At 33.1% G+C, this 19087-nt stretch overlaps 3 protein-coding genes across 6 annotated transcripts; 1 reads left to right on the top strand and 2 right to left on the bottom strand.

Annotated features, from left to right (window-relative positions):
- Nucleotides 1–799: 799 nt before the first annotated feature.
- Nucleotides 800–4499, bottom strand: LOC110825318 (RPM1-interacting protein 4-like). Of its 2 annotated transcripts, none has more exons than XM_088208210.1 (4): nt 3866–4499; nt 2186–2647; nt 1831–2022; nt 800–1043 (listed from the first exon to the last, which is right to left on the bottom strand). In XM_088208210.1, exons 1-4 carry the CDS (start codon nt 3869–3871, stop codon nt 1014–1016), a joined length of 690 nt encoding a protein of 229 aa, XP_088064336.1. In that variant the 5' UTR covers nt 3872–4499; the 3' UTR covers nt 800–1013. The 2 variants fall into 2 exon arrangements, with proteins under 2 accessions (XP_088064336.1, XP_088064335.1); XM_088208209.1 differs by having other exon boundaries at nt 2186–2677; nt 3866–4498.
- A 441-nt stretch (nt 4500–4940) lies between these two features.
- Nucleotides 4941–8695, bottom strand: MRB1 (transmembrane protein, putative (DUF3537)). Its single transcript, XM_088208045.1, has 5 exons — nt 8112–8695; nt 6418–6867; nt 6031–6331; nt 5813–5938; nt 4941–5295 (listed from the first exon to the last, which is right to left on the bottom strand). Exons 1-5 carry the CDS (start codon nt 8508–8510, stop codon nt 5282–5284), a joined length of 1290 nt encoding a protein of 429 aa, XP_088064171.1. The 5' UTR covers nt 8511–8695; the 3' UTR covers nt 4941–5281.
- A 2381-nt stretch (nt 8696–11076) lies between these two features.
- IM (Alternative oxidase family protein) lies at nt 11077–19076 on the top strand. 3 transcript variants are annotated; one of them, XM_022033397.2, is made up of 9 exons: nt 11077–11378; nt 11977–12175; nt 12758–12851; nt 14486–14601; nt 14911–15019; nt 17636–17704; nt 17957–18028; nt 18454–18501; nt 18598–19076. In XM_022033397.2, exons 1-9 carry the CDS (start codon nt 11233–11235, stop codon nt 18816–18818), a joined length of 1074 nt encoding a protein of 357 aa, XP_021889089.1. In that variant the 5' UTR covers nt 11077–11232; the 3' UTR covers nt 18819–19076. The 3 variants fall into 3 exon arrangements, with proteins under 3 accessions (XP_021889089.1, XP_021889090.1, XP_021889091.1); XM_022033398.2 differs by having other exon boundaries at nt 11090–11378; nt 11980–12175; XM_022033399.2 differs by lacking the exon at nt 17636–17704 and having other exon boundaries at nt 11090–11378; nt 18598–19055.
- The last annotated feature ends 11 nt before the right edge of the window (nt 19077–19087 follow it).

Below are 19087 nucleotides of genomic sequence, written 5' to 3'. Positions count from 1 at the left end.
CTTAATTATAAAATTCATAAAAATTTATGTACATTTACATTTGAAAAAAAATTAGCCAAAAAAAATTTAATTTGATTACAAATTTGAAGATTAAATTGAACCTAATTATCTTTAGTCTAATGCGCTACTAAAAGTATAACTACATCAACCATCTTGAATGTTATAATATGAATTAGATGACAATATATTGTTGGCAACACGAGAAAAGTTCATGGGTTTTTAAAATAATTCCAACCTAAATTATAACATTATCATAATTTAAAATCTCTGATATCTTAAATTTTAGCAAATAAAATTAAACACAAGTACTTATTATTATACATAAGTCGCTTGTCACAATGTAATTGTGTAGATTTAATTTTGTGCATGGAAAAAGTTACATTGTCAAAATAATGTTTGCGTACACATTTGTCAATATACCTCCGTCTATCCGATAAATACATGAGCATACGATAGATTAATCTAAAAACAAAATAAATTGATCATTTCAAAAGTTCAAAAAAAAAATATCGTACACTTATCCCAGATGCATGAATAAAATTAGACGTCAATATATTAGAGAATCAAAACTAAAATCTCAAACTTCGATACAATGTTAAATAATAAATTGAACTTGACGCAACTCAAAATCTTATGCTGATAAAAAATATTTAATTTATTATTAATAATGTATCTTTTCACAACTAAAATATTAATTGAAAAATAATTGAAAATACATACAATAAAAATATATTTTAACAAGAAATTTCTGTTTTTTTGGGGGGCGAGGCATTATGCCTCTTAGACTGTAAGAATACTCTTTCATAATATAAAATCCACCATTGAAGAAAAAATCGCTATCAACCTCAGATGCCTCTGTTTAAAGTTATTCTTGCCTTTAAACAAGGAAAGGAAACCAATACAAACCATAACTACAACTTCAGAGAGTAGAAGTGTACAGTGTAGGTTCTTAGACAATATATATAAAGAAAACAATCTAAGGTCCTCGGGGTCGGGGTGTTATCGGGTGTTGATCACTTTCTCGAAAAGAGACAGCAACAGACCTACATCAGTATCGTGAAATAAGTATATAACAAAGAAAACAGTAAAATATATACACATTTTCTTCATTGTTAACTAACTTATATAATTTTTTAAAATGAAATACATATAAATTTGGAAACCAAAAGCTATAGTTTTTTTTGTCACTTTTTCTTCAATGAGAAGTAAATGCCTCTCGTAATTAATGAAATGAATCTGTGATATGAAGTTCATTCACTTACAGGGTAGATAGTAAAGAACCACCAGAGAGAAATGATGTTCGAGAGAAAGAGACTCAAACTTAGTCTACACTCGAATTGAAAACCTAATGCCAGGTTAAGTTGACCAATATAGCACGAGTTGTTTGATTTAACTTATTTACTTCTGATTTACAAATTCTTAGAAAAAGAAAAAGAAAGAAAAATATGTTCATTACAGTGTACTTCTATACGTTTTTTTTTTATAAGCTTTAAATAAATAAACTTTTAGTAAGATAATGTCTATAAGCACAGAAGTTTTAACAAAATGAACAAGAAAGAGACACAAGCAAGAATTTGATAAGATAGGATCTGTTGGTAAAAATATAAAAAAAAAAAAAACAGAATTAACTTTTTGAACATGGCTTATAAGCCAACAGAGAAAAGTAAATCTTTAGAACTTATTATTTAGTTTAGAAGTCATTGATTCTGAAAAGAACTGCCATAACTCATTTTCTGGTCGAAGTAACTTATAGCTGGTTTGGCTAGAAAATACGCGAAACCAAATTTCTTTGGGTACCTAAATAAGTAGTTTTGTTTAGTTAATGCTTACCTTTACACCTTCATGCTTGGCAGCCTGACTATCAGGATAATTGCTCGGTCGTTGGGCAACAGGAGCTAAGTTAGAAGATCCAACTTGCCTCTCTTCTTTCACTTTGTTGAAAATAGCAGTGAATCTTTCACCAGATTTAGGGTCTCTTTCGTCCCAATCCCCGAACTTTGGAACTGATTGCGATATGTTATGCTGCCACATCTCATTTGAAAGTCCAATAAAGAAAAGAAATAAAGAAAAAAACATGAGAGATATGGTTGTGTTTGGTTTAATTCTCATTAAATTCCTAAATCTACTACTTTCTTTAAACCACAGATTGAATTAGCCTTTGCTGATGAAAGGAAAGGGAAGTTACCTTATTGTCATCTGGAATAGAACTTCCAGTACTTTTGTGCCTTGGGTGTCCTGTCCCAGAAAAAGCATACCTTCCATTATTGACATCCTTATTGTATTCAGATTTTGCCTGTCTCATACCTGGTTTCTGCTGTGAATAATCGAAATTGCTTCTATTGACAAGAGATTCTGATCTTATCCTCCTATGGCTCCAGGCATCTTGGTTACGAGAAGCATTTTCTGTAGAAGGGCTGTGCCTTGATTTTCTTTCAGCATGGTGTTTTCCTGCTGAAACTGACATGTTAGAGTTAACATGGAGAGGGGACTGAGCTTGACGGAAATTACTATTGCTTTCACGGCCTCCCATTGCAAGCATAAATGCCTCCGGGTTCTCCTCAGGATCATTTGGGTTCATCTTCATTCCAGACTTTTCCCTACGTGCATTCTCGAAGAAGGCTGTATAAGGTATATCATCCTTGTCCCACTGGCCAAATTTTGGAACATGAGAGTGTGACTGTAATGGAGTAACGAGTAAGGATTGTTGATCAGAAAATTCAGTTTTCGATCAATTACAAGGGAAAACAGATACATAGAAACAAGAAAAGAAAACACAAGAATGGTCTGCAACAAATTTCTAACACTAAATACTTGCATAATGTACTGAAACATGATCCCTTATGTTTCATATGTCCAAGTTTCACAGTAGATTCCACCATTGAAGACACCTGCTTAGAACCACAACTTAATATAGCAACTGCAGGAAGAGGTTTCCTAACGTAAACTACCAAAATTTTGACTAATTGGGTTCATCTTAACACTAAACATACCAGGATGCAAGCAACAGTGTGGAACTGGATTGGATCGGACTGAAACTGGACCAGTCCAGACCAAACCGAAGCCAAACTTGAAGAAAGTTCCCAACTGAAGACTGGAGCAGTATCACTTTGGTTCGGACTGGACCAGACTGTAATTTTCTGGTCACATTCTATCCAAAAGGTCTCCTTTTATGGTCAGGAGGTAGGACGGTTGGTTGTTTCCACAATGATTTATTGATGAATCAGAAACTTCTTATCCAAGAACATAAATTCTAATAAATTACCAAGAGAAAAATCAGCAAAATCAACGTAAACCAACTAACCTGTTTGGCACTTCTATAGTCCTGAATAACAAGTAAAAAGGTCTCTTCTTTAAAGTGTAGTTTAAGATGACTTTTCACTTGGCTTGTAATGTCCCTACTACAAGCTTGTTTCTTATTCAACTCCAATTCAATCTTTAGTAAATTCTTATTTCAAATTTTCATTTTAATCTTAGTATTAAAGCATTATTTGTGCATTTAAATTACCATCTTTCTCATTTTAAATTCCTTCATAATGGGAATTTTCCCCACATTCAAAACCTGAGGCAAATGCAGAGTAAGATTTATTACAAAGATCTGAGTTTATTTTATACAACCAAAATATAAACAGAGTTCTACCCAGTAATCTTTAGAATTTTCTTAGAGGACATAAAACAAACACATTGCAGGCAAAACAAAAATTTCCCACTTACAGATTAAGCGCCTCTCTCCCCCCCTCCCCACCCCAAAATCAATCACACAAATCAAAGCAAACCAAGTATATATAACGCAACAAAGAGATTAACAAAACCAGGGAACCGCCATTAAAACAACCAAGATAAGCTCACAACCAGAATCTAAACTTACAGCCATTGACAAGAGTCCTTGGTTGCAGTCCTCGTTTCTTGACGGAGATAGATAATACCCAATTCACAGAGTTCGCAAAGGAGTACCATGGGTTTTTCAAATTAGTTGACCATTTACGGAAATCCCAATTGAAATCTGGTTTTTTGCTCCAGGGACTAATCGATAGTGACAAAGAAGAAAATACCCAAACCAAAAGCCGCCATGGAATGAGAAGTTCCCGGCAACAGTTAGTCATTGTTTAGTTTCTTACTGGTCAGAGAACAGATTATTCTTGTCTGATTTCATCTGATTTGCCATGAAATCAGACCCCCTTGGCTTCTTATTTGTCATCCAGTGAATGACTTGGCAAATAAGCCCAAATTTTATCTTTTAAACAACACACAGCAAATTCCTATATAACGACACAAAAATTTTGGAAAAAAACCCTATATTATTCAATGATCATTTGATTCCAATGTTAAAAGCGACGCACGCACCCGCTGCCAGATTGCCGAATATCATCGGCCAGCACAACTGTCTTGAACCACGATTTTTACTGAATAACAGATAGAAAATCCTTTACAATATCTAATTAATTTTGTAGTTTCGAAAACATCTGAGTAATTTTCTTACGCGGATTCACCAAAATTTAGCGTTATTAGCTTCGATTCAGAAAAAATATATATATTTTTTAAATTTGATTAGAATTATTTAATTTTTTAAAAAAAATTTATATATTTTCGTATGTGAATCTTTTCACGTATCCTCTAATTCACCAAAACATATATATTTTTTATTTTAACAATAATTTTAATTTTTTTTTAATTTATTACACTAAATTATATTATTTATTCAAAATACAAAAATAAATTATAATTCTTTTACATACCCAGTTTCAATTAAGTTCTTTCTTATAATTTTTGCAGTTTATATTTGTTTTTTTTTCTCAAGAAACTGTGTTTCTTATCCAACCATACCACACATGCATATATATATATATATACATCCAACTATATGAAGAAACAGCCAAAAACAGAGAAAAAAATAGGGAAAATTAAATAATTAATTATCTAAAAAGCATAAACTTTTAATGTAATTACTTAGAAAAGTCAACTATTTAATATCATTGATCATTCAAATGACTTACAGTACCTGATGGTCAATATCACTCTCATTACTGTTGTATACAAAATTACAAACAAAGCAGGTCAAAAATCCTAGACTTGTAGAAAATTATGACTTAATCCCCAAAAGGAAAAAAAGAAGAAGACGCACAATGATATAAAATCATATATGATCTACTGTGTATACATGACATCTTATAAAAACTATGTTAGGAGAACACGCCGGGATTCTGTACGAAAAATGCTGTTCAACTCGGTATGCAGATCGACTCCCATCTTCCTCGCAAATGAAGAAAGGTGAATCGAGCTACTTTCACGACCAACTCACTGTCGAACAAATACAAAAGTCAGAAACTGCTGAAATGGCAGAACAAGTGAGTTCAAGATATAGGTTATGTTGGGTAAACAAAAAGGATTTCTAATTTTCATTTTCTAAATTTATATTTATTTCATCACAATTTAATTTACTTCTGGGATATGGGACTTGCCATTCCTGCTTTTTGGCTAAGCAAGAAAAGCTGTCCTCCTTTAGACATGTCTATAGAAGATTTTAGCTGGTTTGCTATTCCTTTCTCAATATAATCATAGAATAGTTTCGTAATTAACTTTCGTATTTATATATAGGTAAGGCATATAATTGACCAGGAACTGTCTTAAACTTAAATCGATCAAGAGTACCAATGGAGAAACATCTAGGGATGTGCGGTATTATAATTCATCTAATGTTAGCTACAGTTTCTTATCCCTTGATATTGATCTCTCCCTCTCTGCGGAGCTCAAGCTCACACGTGCACAAACACAGTTCTACATTTATATGATAGGCAAAGAGAAAATTGAGAAATACCAAGAGTCTTGTTGAGCAGCCAAAGTAATAGAGCTAATTCAATCCCAAATATGGTGTGAAGCCATGTTCGATCCAGCATGAATCCGTACACTGTAATTCCTGCTCTGTTGTTCTCTAGATATGTTACTGCAATATACATCATCAACCTGATCAATTCCAATTGTGCAATACAATGCAAAAACAACGGACAGGAAAGAGATTGGTGCTTTCGTACTAACCTAGAGACTGTCTCTTCTGGAACGAGATTGTATGTGCATAAATAGGCAATAACTTGGTATTATCCAGATCATCTTCTCCATCTCCATCTTCATAATCTGAGTCATCAGAACTGGCAGGAAACACTTGGGTTGAAGCAATCTGGGTTGTCGGAGTGTCACCATCAGGCTCATCGAAAGAGTTTATTGTGGCACATACATGCCATTTCGTAGCAAGGTTCGTAACAGATTGTGCTCTGTGCGTGATTTTTGTGGCACTTCGTAGGCAGATGAATAGTCCAGTCACTAGGCTGATAGAGCACAACTGCAACAATGATCATATAGACATTACTGTTTTGACTCATAACCGATATTAAGATTTTATTAAGAGAACAGGTTAGGAAGAATTACAGCAAGTTCTCCAGCCTCATAGATATTGACAGAAGTACTATGACGTGTAGTCAGGAGTAATGCAATGAACTGGCTTGCAGTGACCAAAACTAAAGACAGCAAAATGAATGCTCGAAATCTATGGCTTATAATCCTGAGAGTTCTTCTGATCTTGAGGTGCTCTTTCAAGATTGAACTGACCTCAGTTTCTCCTTGAAAATATTGTGCAAAGTCATCCAATCTAAGTACTTGCAGATAGCAAGTTACGCGGTAAAAAATGCACACTAGAATGAAAATGGACGTTCGGTAAAGCCATGAGGATAGCTGCAAAGTGCACGATATGATATAACTGGCATACTTGTTCCCAAAGAAGTGTATTTGGGAGGCTCCTGTAGCATACCACCATATCCTGTATATACCCTCAAGGGCAAAAGAAGGGAGGACAAAAATGCAGAGGAGCTTCAACGATTTCTGCAAGAACCAGAAGTTCACATTTTCAGTGACACCAAGAAACATTAAAAGAACAAAAAAAACAATGCAGAATCTGTCTGAATCTGATCTGTCTAATACTATTTTACAATCCATAACCAAAGAACAAACTCAATCAAGATTTAAGATTGAATCTTCCACTGCAGAAATGTGCAAATTTGACCCTTTAAGATGCTAAATATGAAAAAAATAGATGCAATCATGTGAAGCTCGGTATCCCCCAGAATATCTGGACTGAATCTGTCTAGTACTGTTATTCTACAACTCCCGCCCAAAAGAAACAACTCATTGAGACTTCAAATTGAATATTCCATTCCAGAATCGTAAAAATCGTTGGCCCATAAGAATGCTAAATATGAAAAAACTAGATGCACCGTGCGATCCCCGGCACCCTCTCGAATCTGTCTGGATTGAATCTGCCTAATACTATTCTACACTCTACACAAAAGAAAGAAGTCATGAAGGTTTCAGATTTGCATCTTCCACTCCACTTATGCAATGATTTCAAATGTTAGTCATCTGCTTTTCGAGGTACAAGCTTTAGTATTATACATGCTTGGATCTGTCAAACCAGATATCTAACTGGGTGTTCTTAACCAATTTCTATTCATTATGGTTACAATCATTCGTCTGTTTCTCTTGTACCATGTAGAAATATGCAATCCGTCCTCCCCCCCTCCCCCCCCCCAAAAAAAAAAACTTCAAAATCATCAAACTTAATAATAATTAATGACAAAAAATGGCTTTTTTTTTTTTTACTGGGTTCTAATGAAATTCTTTAAAAATTTTGTTAGAGGATATAAAATATAAGGATCCATACTATCTTGCATAGCTATTGACCAACTCTTTCCGAGCATATATCATTCTGGTTACAATTTAACATAGAACCACAGCCAATTCTGATTAATAGCTTAGTCCTACCTAATGATCCATACTAATCTATGTTATATAACTGGTAGACAACTCTAATAACAGCATATGTTTTTGGCTTACAAACTAACACATCTATTATATGAGACAAAAAAACTGCGGAAGCATCTTCAAAATCATCAACCCCTGGTTAAATTGCTTCATGATTCATGGAGATTAAAGAGAATGATTCTAAAGAATCAAAACGAAAATTTACTGCAGAATTAGATACAAACATTTTCAGGTTCCCAATTCAATCATTTCACTAACTAATTAGCCAACAAAAAGCAAATACCAAGTTATCGACAGGAACAAACCTGAAGCTCCCTCTCATATCCATGTCTAACTTTCTCACTCAAATCACCCAACTTATCCAGAAACAGGAACCTCCTGAGTCCATACCTGCGAGCCCAACAAGACAAACACACAAAAGAAATGGCGGCAAAAACAGAAAGAGACAACTGAACCAGTGCATCATAAGGTCTCCTGTGCTTATTATCACAATCAGAGCAGAGAAGAACGAAGTGGGAAACCAGAGGAGAACCCACTGCGAGGAGGAAGAAGACAGACCATGAGAACCCAGCTTTCCATAAACTAGACTGATCTAAGCAGACCCACGAGAGACAAGATCCGAAGCTCTTCAGCTCAAACCCGTATTGGTTTAAATTTGACTTGGTTTTGGACAATAGAGGGTTGATTCTTCCTTCATCTTCCATAGCTTCGGAATTTTGATTGAATTCAGAATCTGGGTCGTCGAGAAATTCATATGGGTAGGTTGATGGGTGGGCATTGATTTAAAAAAGAGACTCCATCATCAATGGGAAAATGAGATGGTGACTTGCTGTTTCCAGTTTCTTGCCCTTTGGATTTCCGTGCGATATTAGGAATATTTTACGCAATTCTGGGGGTCACTCTGTTGTATATTCTAAATTTAATTAGAGGGTGTTAGAATTAGTTTCAATTTTAGTCAAACTATTTTTTGAAATTTTGACTTTTTTTCTTTAAATTAACGGGAAAATATTGTAAGTAAAAAAGAAATTTCTAGTTTTTGTAGTAACAGTTTAAGAAATTAACGTGTAATTTTATAGGATATATAAATTTAGTGTTGATTATATCTCTGTCTTAAATTTTCTTAAATTAATATTTATTTTTCAAAATTCTTTTCATTCATTTTTACATTTATGGTTTATATTTTCTAATTAATTTTTTTTGTTATTCAATACAGATATTAATATTTCTTTCAAATTATATTTTTTTTAAGTAATAAAAATTTAATTTAACTATATTTTAACTGCATCAATAATAAAAAAAATATATTAATTCAATTTTTTTTTATAAAAAAAAAACCAATAATTATTGTTGCCAATTTTATAAGAAAAGTTTAGGAAGAAGAAAAATAAATAAATAAATAAATAAAGCTGGTTGCTTTCTTGCCACGTTGATTTTTGGATTAGCTTTGTTCGTGGCCCGTCACTAAATATTATTGAACGTTGAAACCGACCCTTCCAATTTTAAAATTCAAATAAATTTCTAGGGCAATCTTCTTTAATATTTAATTTATTTTGATGGAATCATTGTATTTGTTTTTCATGTATAAGAGAAAATAATGTGTTATGTAAGTGACCAAACTTTTCTTGGCATTTGACAATTTATAAATATATATATATAAATATTTATGTACAATATAGTATATATATATTTTTAGGTTAGGTAATAATTACATTTTAATTTTTTAAAAAGTAAATTAATATAATTCAAATGAATTAAAAATTCGCGTAAGCAGTAGAGTATATGATTTAATTTAATATAAAACGAATAACTTTATTAACGCGTAACATATCGCAAACTTTTGTGAAGAAAACAAAAATATCTATAGGAATATTGAATCGACTACGCATAATTATTATCAGTTCGTACTGTAAGCTGTTCAGTTAAATTATGCAACAAATATAATCATAATGTTTAATTGTCACTGTTAAATTTAAAATTTTTAATATACTGCGGATATTAAACTATGTTATTTGCACTAAATTTATCGTACGTGCTTTTAGATTAAAAAAAAAATTACTAAAATAAAAACTTTGATTATTGTTAATTAACACATCAACATCTCAAATTGTCAACATGAAGTAAACAAAAACCCAAGTTGATTGTGTTCTAATTTAATCGAGACATTTTGTATTTCTAAATATTTATAATAATATTATGGTTTGAATTAGTATACACAATCTTAACAAGATATATATATTTTTTAAAAAATAAAATATTATTTATATAATAAAACGTAAATTATAATAATATCACTATTTTTTCATGAGATAAATTATTAAATATAAATTTTTAAGTTTTATATTGACGTGGAATCCATGGTCAATATTGTGAAAAAAGAAGTCACGCAATTTCAATTAGCAAAAAAAACTTAATAAAGTAGATAAATTTTTTCTACTTAACGAATAATTAACACGTGATTGAAATTAAAATAATAAAAGTAAATAAATTGATTAGAAAATAAAAAAAAAATCATAAATTAAAATCAATTCAAAAAAATATGCTAACAACAATGCTACAAGTTACCTTGATAAATACATATTAATTTTTACTCAATAAGAATATTAAAAAAAATATTACTAGTTGAAATTAATTTTATAATTTTATTGTCTCATACTTTTACTAATACAATAATAAATTGAATATTTATTTACAATATAGGCATTATAAATAATAAAAAAAATAATTTTATAATTAATAATAAAAATTATATAAAAAATTAAATATAAATTATAATAAAAAAATTATAACTAAAATATCATATTATAGAGTCGTCCGTTTCTATTATTGTTTTCATGTGTGAGATAGTTTGTCTAGAAACATTGCAATTTTATTTTAGTATGGAATGGTAGCTGGCTTTTTTTATAAAAAAAATAGTATATATTTATATTATATTATATATATATATGTATCTAATTTGGATATTGGACAAACATAATCAAGACAAATACAATTTGACATGGTATAGTTTTTAAGGGTAGTAAGGTGAAAAGCTGTGGCCAATTGTAAATTTCCTGCTTACGGTGAGCTGATGTCATATCTAAAGACTGGTCGTTCTTTGGTCTACCAAATAAAAATAACTACTCTCGACCACAGAGTATCAGCCCACAAACCGCCGTTTCTCGGTCGTTGATTTGTCCAACAAATGAAAACAACTAGGCCCGATCACAGAATATCCGTCCACCAAGCCGCCATGTCTTTTTATTTCCGCGTAACAAACGACAAATCCATCCTACTCTCTCTCTTCTTACCAGTAAACCAGAAAATGAAAAGAAGAAAAAAAAAATCCTCTCTCAATTTATTAGCTGATAGTGGAATTCTTCTTCTCCACCTCCCCTTTCTTCTTCGTCTTTTATTCTTTTCCTATTTCTGAAGCAGTCGGAGGTAAAAATGGCTACAGCGCTCTCTTCCACGGCGTCATTTGCTATCTCAGCATCCTCAGTTAAAGCCAGGAACTATAGTTCTTCGTTTCGTTTCAAATCTCGAAACCCCTTGCGATGTTGTTGTCCTCCGTCTTCTCGTCCATTGCTCTCCAGGTATGCTACTGCCCTGCTACTGTCTTCTGTTTGGTTCCTGAGAAATTCCTTGAAGGACGCGAGTAATTTCGTTTTCTCCGCCTTTAGCATTGATCTGTTTTTTTTTTTTTTCCGGAAATTGAGCAGATCACCTCCGTTGATTTGCCAGACATTTTGATGAATCTGAGATAACTTATTTGTATGCCAAATTGCCGAAAATTTTGGAAATGAGAAATTTGCATTTTGTCGTATTCGGCCAAAATGATGGCAATGAGAATTGTTCGTCATGTCAGATGGTATTTTAGTCAAAATTTGGACTCTAATGTGCAAATGCTTGAATGTCCGTGCTTGTTCTCGTGTATCTCATGATTATGGATGCTAGAGTACCTTTTTGAGACTTTTGGCTCGACTCCGTTTAAGAAACAAAAGTTAGCTCGTATTTTTTCCTTTTACGAGTTTTTAATGGAGTAGCCAGTAACTAGCTACGCCATGTTTTCTCACTGTCCGCATATGCATTGAAGAATTTGGATGATTAGGTGTCCTCTGAAAATGGTTTCGTCAATTTCTATTTTAGGGAATGGTTTTTGTTTCTGAAGTTCTATATATATTGTAAATTTAGTAGGAAGTCCTGCCGAATTCAAGCTACAATACTGCAAGACAACGAGGAGAAAGTGGAGGTGGAGGAATCATTCCAAACCAAGAGTTTTCTCGATGATGAGGAGAAAGATAGAGTTGATGAGTCGCCCTTGAATTCTTCATCCAGTGCTTTGGAGAGGTGGGTTATCAGGATCGAACAATCTGTGAATATCTTCCTTACAGTAAGTCTATCATTTCTTCAGTTTTTTATTTTTATCTGATTTTCTGCAGCTCTTCTTTTAATTTTGTAATTGGAAATGTTAGTTTATTATTTGTTCCATATGAGATGCATTTGGTCCAGGGCTCTTAGGTTAGAAGCTTAGAGCAACTCTTTCTTAAGAAACCCCTTTCTCTGAGAGCTTGATTGTCTATCTTGGTATGATGTGCATGATGATGATGCAGAATTTCACTGCTCCTTTTCAACTTTTGTATGATGCTATGAGAATTTAATACATAACATTAAATCATAGAATGGACTGGTTTCTTGCTGTTTATTTTTTGCAAAACTCGAGTATCTGTTAGAACATTCTGTATCCCAAATGCCAAATCATATGACAGTATAAGCTGTTCAGGTGATAAAGATATTGCAACTAAGAGATTAGAAATGTTCTGAACTTCACTTGTTAACTATCTGCATAAAAAAATCCGGCTATAATTCATTTTTTCCTTGAGATGCTAGGAAATTAGTTGCATGGTTGGATTCTTGTCCTTCATAACAAATTCTATTGCAACTGTAAGATTACAACTTAGCCATGTTATTCCAGGACTCAGTGATAAAGATACTTGATACACTGTACCATGATCGACACTATGCAAGATTCTTTGTGCTGGAAACTATTGCCAGAGTTCCTTATTTTGGTGAGTTACATGCTTGATTTAAATTTTATCTGGTTTTCAAAATGGAATTTTTCGCCCATATTAGTATCTATTGTTCAAAGAATCATAATCAAGGTTTTGAAATTCCAAAAATATTTTGGGATACCATGGAATAGTCATATCAGAAGTTGATCACATTCATGTGGCAAATATTGTTGAAATCCTCTCAAATATGTTAATGTCCAGACTACACACTAGTAATCTATATCTGAGAGCATGGTTTGTTTGATATAAGCATATGGGATGGAAGGAGGCTGTTTTTCGGGATTATTGCATGGTTGTTAAGGATTCTACAAGTGGGAAAATAACACTTTTTGTTAAGGTGTATCAAAGAAGAAAGAAAAATTCTGTTCTTAATAATTAGTTTGTATATGTATAAAGTGTCTTTGTTATGTTAAATATTCTGCATTATTTATATCAGATGTTTGTAGTCAGTGAGTCTAACAATAAGACAAGGAGGTGGTTCCTAAGGTAATTTAAACAACTTTCGGAATAACTGCCTCTCCTGTATTGCAATGAATCCTGTTGCTATACTCTGGACAGATTTATTTAGGAAGAAAATATATTTTTTTAAAGAAAAAACCCAATATTTTCAGAGAGCACTAAGGGAATGCAAACCATATAAAATATATTTATAATTCTAACAAAATGTTGATAAGATTTCCAGAACCTTCACTAATGCAGCAGTTGAGCTCTAATAAAAAACTTTAAGTCTTGAACTATAAATCTTTAAAATTTGCAAACTTAAATTCTCTTCCCTCAAAAATCTATTGTTCCTCTCTTTCCAAATAGCTCAAAATGTACCTAAGAGTATAAACCTGATGAAGTGATTCTCAATTTGAGTACCCTTTACGCCTAATCTCCTCTCTCTCTCTATGCCTGCAATAATTCAACTCAGCCCCTATAAGCTCTATGCCAAAGACCAGAGGCAGTGCATGGACAGACACCAAAGGACGATGTAATTGCCTGTCTCTGCACCATTTTTGCATAATTAACATCCTTTCACCGTAATATTATCCTTGCCGATCAATTTATCCGAAGTTAAGATGCGTTCCCACACTGCTTCGCATGTGAAGAATGTCAAACTCTAGTAGTCGCATTCACCTTCCAAATCATTTCTGATGGGAACTTATTACATGGCTCCCTCCTTTAGTTGGATGCTTGTAGTACCACTTGATTGAGAAAAGACCCTTCGAATTTAGAGCCTAAATAAGTACATTTTTGCTTTCACCGGAGACTGCCACTGGAGAAAGCAATTTGAAAAGTTTCATGTATTCATCAATCTCCCAATTGTTCATTTTTCTAATTAATTTAACAATCCAAGTACCACCACTATGAATGCTGAACCGATAAATTAGATCAAAGATAGGCAAATGAAGAAAAACAACTCATAAACATTCACAAATACGTACTAAATTCATTGTCCCATAACTAGATCCATCGGTAAGGACCCTAACAATGATGCACGGATGTATTCAAGTTTTAACTTTCTTTTATTATTAAGTAATCTTTTCTTTTTGTTCAGACTATTTGGTTCCGGCCTGGGTTGTTTGAATGCTATAGAATGTTCTAATCGCCTTTCACAACTTGTCTGTGCTGTTTATTTTTCATGGCAGCTTTTATGTCTGTGCTGCATATGTACGAGAGCTTTGGCTGGTGGAGACGGGCAGATTACTTGAAAGTGCATTTTGCTGAGAGCTGGAATGAGATGCACCACCTGCTTATCATGGAGGTAAGAGTCTTTCTTCCTCTGCCTTCAATGTGATTATTTTTCTTTTGAGATATTGACTTCTAGCTAAAGAAATGGGTGTAAAATTTCTTTTGTTACGTTGGATAAGAATCTGTGGCTTTTCTTATTTAATTGATGGTGTTCTACTTTGAGAGATAGATATCCACACACTCATGCAGATACACTCGAGTGTCTTCCTTTACTAACCTTTATTATACATTTTTGCCTACCATCTGTGCCGATTCTGGCATGAAATATTGTGGTACTGCATAGTTTACTTGATTTTTTGATATCATAGGCTTTTTGTTGCAGGAATTGGGAGGAAATGCTTGGTGGTTTGACCGTTTTCTCGCTCAACACATAGCATTCTTTTATTATCTCATGACAGTTTTCATGTATGCAATAAGCCCAAGAATGGCATGTAAGTACATCTGTTAATAGATATTTCTTCACACTGCATTTGGTTTACTTTCTATTTAATTTCTTTATGTCATATTAATATTAATATTAATATTAGTCTGCATAATTAGAACATAACATGTTGGGTTTTTATGTTGATGGTGAGATAACCTCCAAATTATAAGGTAAAAACTCAATTCCAGCCATTAAAGAATTCGAGATGAGGGTAGTGGTGACTCGAATACAATAAGTTTTGTTCTAATTATATATATTAAAATTAATATGAAATTACTAGCAATTGAACAGTAGTTAAATCGGAAGTAAACCAAACACAAGCCGTACTTCTTTGCAACTTCATTTCTCATTAACCCAACATTCATGGTCGTTCAGTCATCGTTAATGTTTATGATGTTTCTTTTATATATATGGATGAGAGAAAAAGATAATGTTGTCACCTGAGAACAAAAGCTTTATAAGACTCAAAATAACAAGAGATCCCCTGCACCATTGAGCCAAAAGGATGACACAAAAACCAAATCAGTCAAAATATCAATAGGCCCTCCCAATCCTCTACAAAAACAAGAGGATGACCCTTAAAACAAAGTACCTAAAGTTTGGAACCGAGAATTCATAACTCCACCAAAAGGAAAAGTTAGTCCTCAAATGCTCTTCTATTCCTTTCCTTTTAAATGGTCCGCATGATATGTAGGGGACTAGGGAGATCAGTCCTTTTTTGTGCTTATCTTTACAAATGTCATGCCATGCCTAGACTTCTTTAGCCACAGAATTTGATGACGCTCACCCCAGCCCGAGGAACTTGAGAGCAATTAACGACGGTTGATATGAAAAGAGAGAATGCAATAGAATACAGTTTTTAGTCTCTTCAACCTTTGACAAGGATCTTTTCGCTCCTAAAAGATTATTAATCATGAGGATACGACCTTTGAGGATAACCATCAGCTTCCAAAAGACCTTCCAAGGGAAGTTAAGTAAGATCAATATCTCCTAAGCTAAATGAGAGTAGAAAGATTTCAAGTAAAAATCCACCAGATCCACCAACTTCTAGAGCCCACATTGGCCTATCATCTCCCTCAGAGTGGATGTTGAAGCGAGAAATGTGTTGAAGGAGCCTATTTCTCGGTCATTCAGGTTTCTCATAAAATCAATGGTCTGCACCATATTTCCAGAAATTGAGGAAAAGAAATTGCTCACAAAATCTTCTTTCCTACCAGTAATTGAGAAGACATGGGAAACTAATTATATGAAGCCCCACCTTCTCACCAATTATCGTGTCAGAAGCTTAACCTATTGTTGTTGCCAAACCATTTTGATGTACTCAGACAATTCATCCCATTCATAGTTAATTTTCTTCCAGAGACCCACATCATGAGTTGCTGTACTATCTGGCCCATAGGTACCTAAAACTCTAACAACTTGTTCCCTAAAAATGTGCACCCTTAAAGGAAATGTGTCACCCTAAAAAACTTACAAAAGATAAGATACGAAAGTTCCATCAAGTGATAAATTAGTAAATATCCGATCGAGTGAAATCAATTAAAACAATCTCATGTCCACAAAAGTTCAAAGAAAACAGTCCAAAGTAATCCCAGAACTTCCAATCTCCACAAAATTTGAGTAAACTTCACAAAGCAGCATTGAGCCGATATCATTGAATGCAAGAAAAAATTATATGGTTCTCAAAAAGAAAATTAGTAAAAAAGAAAACCAAATAAGAATTCAAGTTCCAAAAGAAATTGTGGAAATCATGCAACAAGACTGCTGAAGTGAAGCCTGCCAAGAGGACCCTACTGGAAGAATTTGCTTATGCTTCTTCTATGGCGCGCATGAAGCTAACTCGTTTCCTACAAAACTGGGTATGTGAATTCCTTGTGAGACGCAATGAATAACATACATTTACCTAAATACTTAATCACTTTGTTAGTCCATTCGATTACATATTTTTCCATACATGTAAGGTGTGTATACATACATATATATATATATATACATGCATGTCTACGTATGCATGCATTTCTTGCACTATTCAACATATTTATTATGATTGGCAAATGATGGGGAGCCAGATGTGTCCATATATTATGATTGAGAAATAATGGGGGTTGGGTCATATTGGGTATGGGCAAATGATGCAAAGATGCGGATAGTAAGAAATAATTAGTAATTGTTGTTAGACAAATTAATCATAATTTGTCTATTTAGGTTTTAAGGAAAACCTTAAATATCACATCTAGAATTATTAGGTATCAAGCCTAAACTTTGATTAAATTACACTATTAAATATCAAGAAAATCTTCTAAGTATTTTATTGAATAGTCGAATGTTGATCTTAGAAGGAGATTATAGAGGAATTTCTAGAGTATCAAGTAATCCTTCCTGAATAGGACTAAGCTAAATGCTAGTATTAACAAGATTAGAATTCTGCCTCTAATAAAGTAAAGCAAAAGACTTCGTAGTGAATTCATACAGAGCACTGCACCTTAAACCTCATAAAACCAGAAAACAGTTTCTGTAGAAGTTTTTCTTCACTCAAATGCCCCAGAATACTCATTGTAGTGAAACCTAGTACATTTTCTAATCTATGTTATCTGATGTTAATGTATTCATTATGGTGGTGCAGATCACTTTTCTGAATGTGTAGAAAGCCATGCATTTGAAACCTATGACAAATTTATCAAGGCCCAAGGAGGTAGGTGGAGAGGTTTTCTTTCCAAATGTTAAGCCTTGAGACTTCCATTGCAACAAAATCAAAAAGGTTTTCATGCGTGGGGAGTTTCTTTACTCAGTTCAAGACATAAAGGATGATTTTTTTGTCATGTCACATCATACCTACAAGCATAAAGAATATTAGCACATGAACTTCGTAATGCAATCCAAATATTACATTCGTTTACATTGTCTCTCTGCCAATGCTAATTTGATTGTTCCCTTCTGATGGTAGATGAGTTGAAGAAATTGCCTGCCCCTGAGGTTGCTGTCAAATACTATACTGGAGGTGACTTGTACTTGTTTGGTAAGTTTGTCTCGTGAAAGGGACTGCTCGTTTAGATTTTAATTTTTTTAGATTATAGATAATTTGAGGCTTAGAAGTTGTTAAAAATAAGTGTTTATTTAGTGTATCTCTATTTAACATATAGTCAGCTCCTTGTGTTTGGTATAATGTACTTATAAGTTGAGAAATCAGTAAAATGATTAAAGAAGACATATGGATAAAAATGTTGTAATGTAAAAGGACACATGAATAAAAAGGGCATTTTAATAAAAAAACACAGAGAGAAGTGAGCTTTTTACATGGTTTATAATCTAAAGAAAAAAAGTTACTTTTTTAGCTTTTTAATTTAACCTCCCAAAGGAAAAATCAAATTGAACAACTTCAAAAAATTTTAACTGTCCTCCCACAAATGACATGAGCTTAACAACTGCATATTTCTTTTTCAGATGAATTCCAAACATCTAGACCTCCAAATTCTCGAAGGCCAAAGATAGGTAAAGAACATGTTTTGAAAATGGTTATTCTCAAAATATGCTAAACCATTTAATTGATTGATTTTTTTTCCTCGTTAATTTTTGCTTTTATCGCAGATAATCTGTACGATGTGTTCTTGAACATCAGAGACGACGAAGCTGAGCACTGTAAGACAATGAGGGCCTGCCAGATTCACGGAAATCTTCGTTCTCCTCATTCATCTCCAGAGGATGGTGCTGATAACGAGTCTGGTTGCATTCTACCTCAAATAGATTGTGAAGGTATTGTAGATTGTGTAAAGAAATCTGTAACATCTTCTCCGGCAAGGCAGAAGTAAGATCTCGAGGAACTCACTTAGATTTACACACACAGCAAAAAAAGAAATGTATTAGTGCATGCACACAACTAGGTACTGTAATTTGAAAATTAGATTTACTCTCGTTATATGAAAAATGGTCCAAATTTTTAGCTAAATAAAAGAAAAATAGATTGTTTTTGGTTAATAAGGAGGATCTCTTTTGTGTTAATTCATCTTAGTATTCGTTATTTATGTAAAAAGGACTTATTTGCGTTATTGGAGTGCATATTACCCACAGGTTAATATCT

This window comes from Carica papaya, chromosome 7 (assembly GCF_054855325.1).
Source record: "Carica papaya isolate Zhongbai chromosome 7, ASM5485532v1, whole genome shotgun sequence".
NCBI lineage: Eukaryota > Viridiplantae > Streptophyta > Magnoliopsida > Brassicales > Caricaceae > Carica > Carica papaya.
Note: the sequence above shows the minus strand (reverse complement) of the source record. Positions and strands in the feature narration are given on the sequence as shown.

Bases quoted from the DNA above. Each gene is read 5' to 3' on its own strand.
- MRB1 (XM_088208045.1), bottom strand. From the start codon at position 8,510: ATGGAAGATGAAGGAAGAATCAACCCTCTATTGTCCAAAACCAAGTCA. The intron at 6,868-8,111 runs GTTTGTTCCTGT...TGGTTCTTGCAG, and splicing joins GATATGAGAGGGAGCTTCAG to AAATCGTTGAAGCTCCTCTG. The intron at 6,332-6,417 runs GTAATTCTTCCT...TCATTGTTGCAG, and splicing joins ATGAGGCTGGAGAACTTGCT to TTGTGCTCTATCAGCCTAGT.
- IM (XM_022033397.2), top strand. From the start codon at position 11,233: ATGGCTACAGCGCTCTCTTCCACGGCGTCATTTGCTATCTCAGCATCC. The intron at 11,379-11,976 runs GTATGCTACTGC...TTGTAAATTTAG, and splicing joins TCTCGTCCATTGCTCTCCAG to TAGGAAGTCCTGCCGAATTC. The intron at 18,502-18,597 runs GTAAAGAACATG...CTTTTATCGCAG, and splicing joins TTCTCGAAGGCCAAAGATAG to ATAATCTGTACGATGTGTTC.
- LOC110825318 (XM_088208209.1), bottom strand. The intron at 2,023-2,185 runs GTAACTTCCCTT...GAGATGTGGCAG, and splicing joins CTATTCCAGATGACAATAAG to CATAACATATCGCAATCAGT. The intron at 1,044-1,830 runs GTAAGCATTAAC...ATACTGATGTAG, and splicing joins CCAAGCATGAAGGTGTAAAG to GTCTGTTGCTGTCTCTTTTC.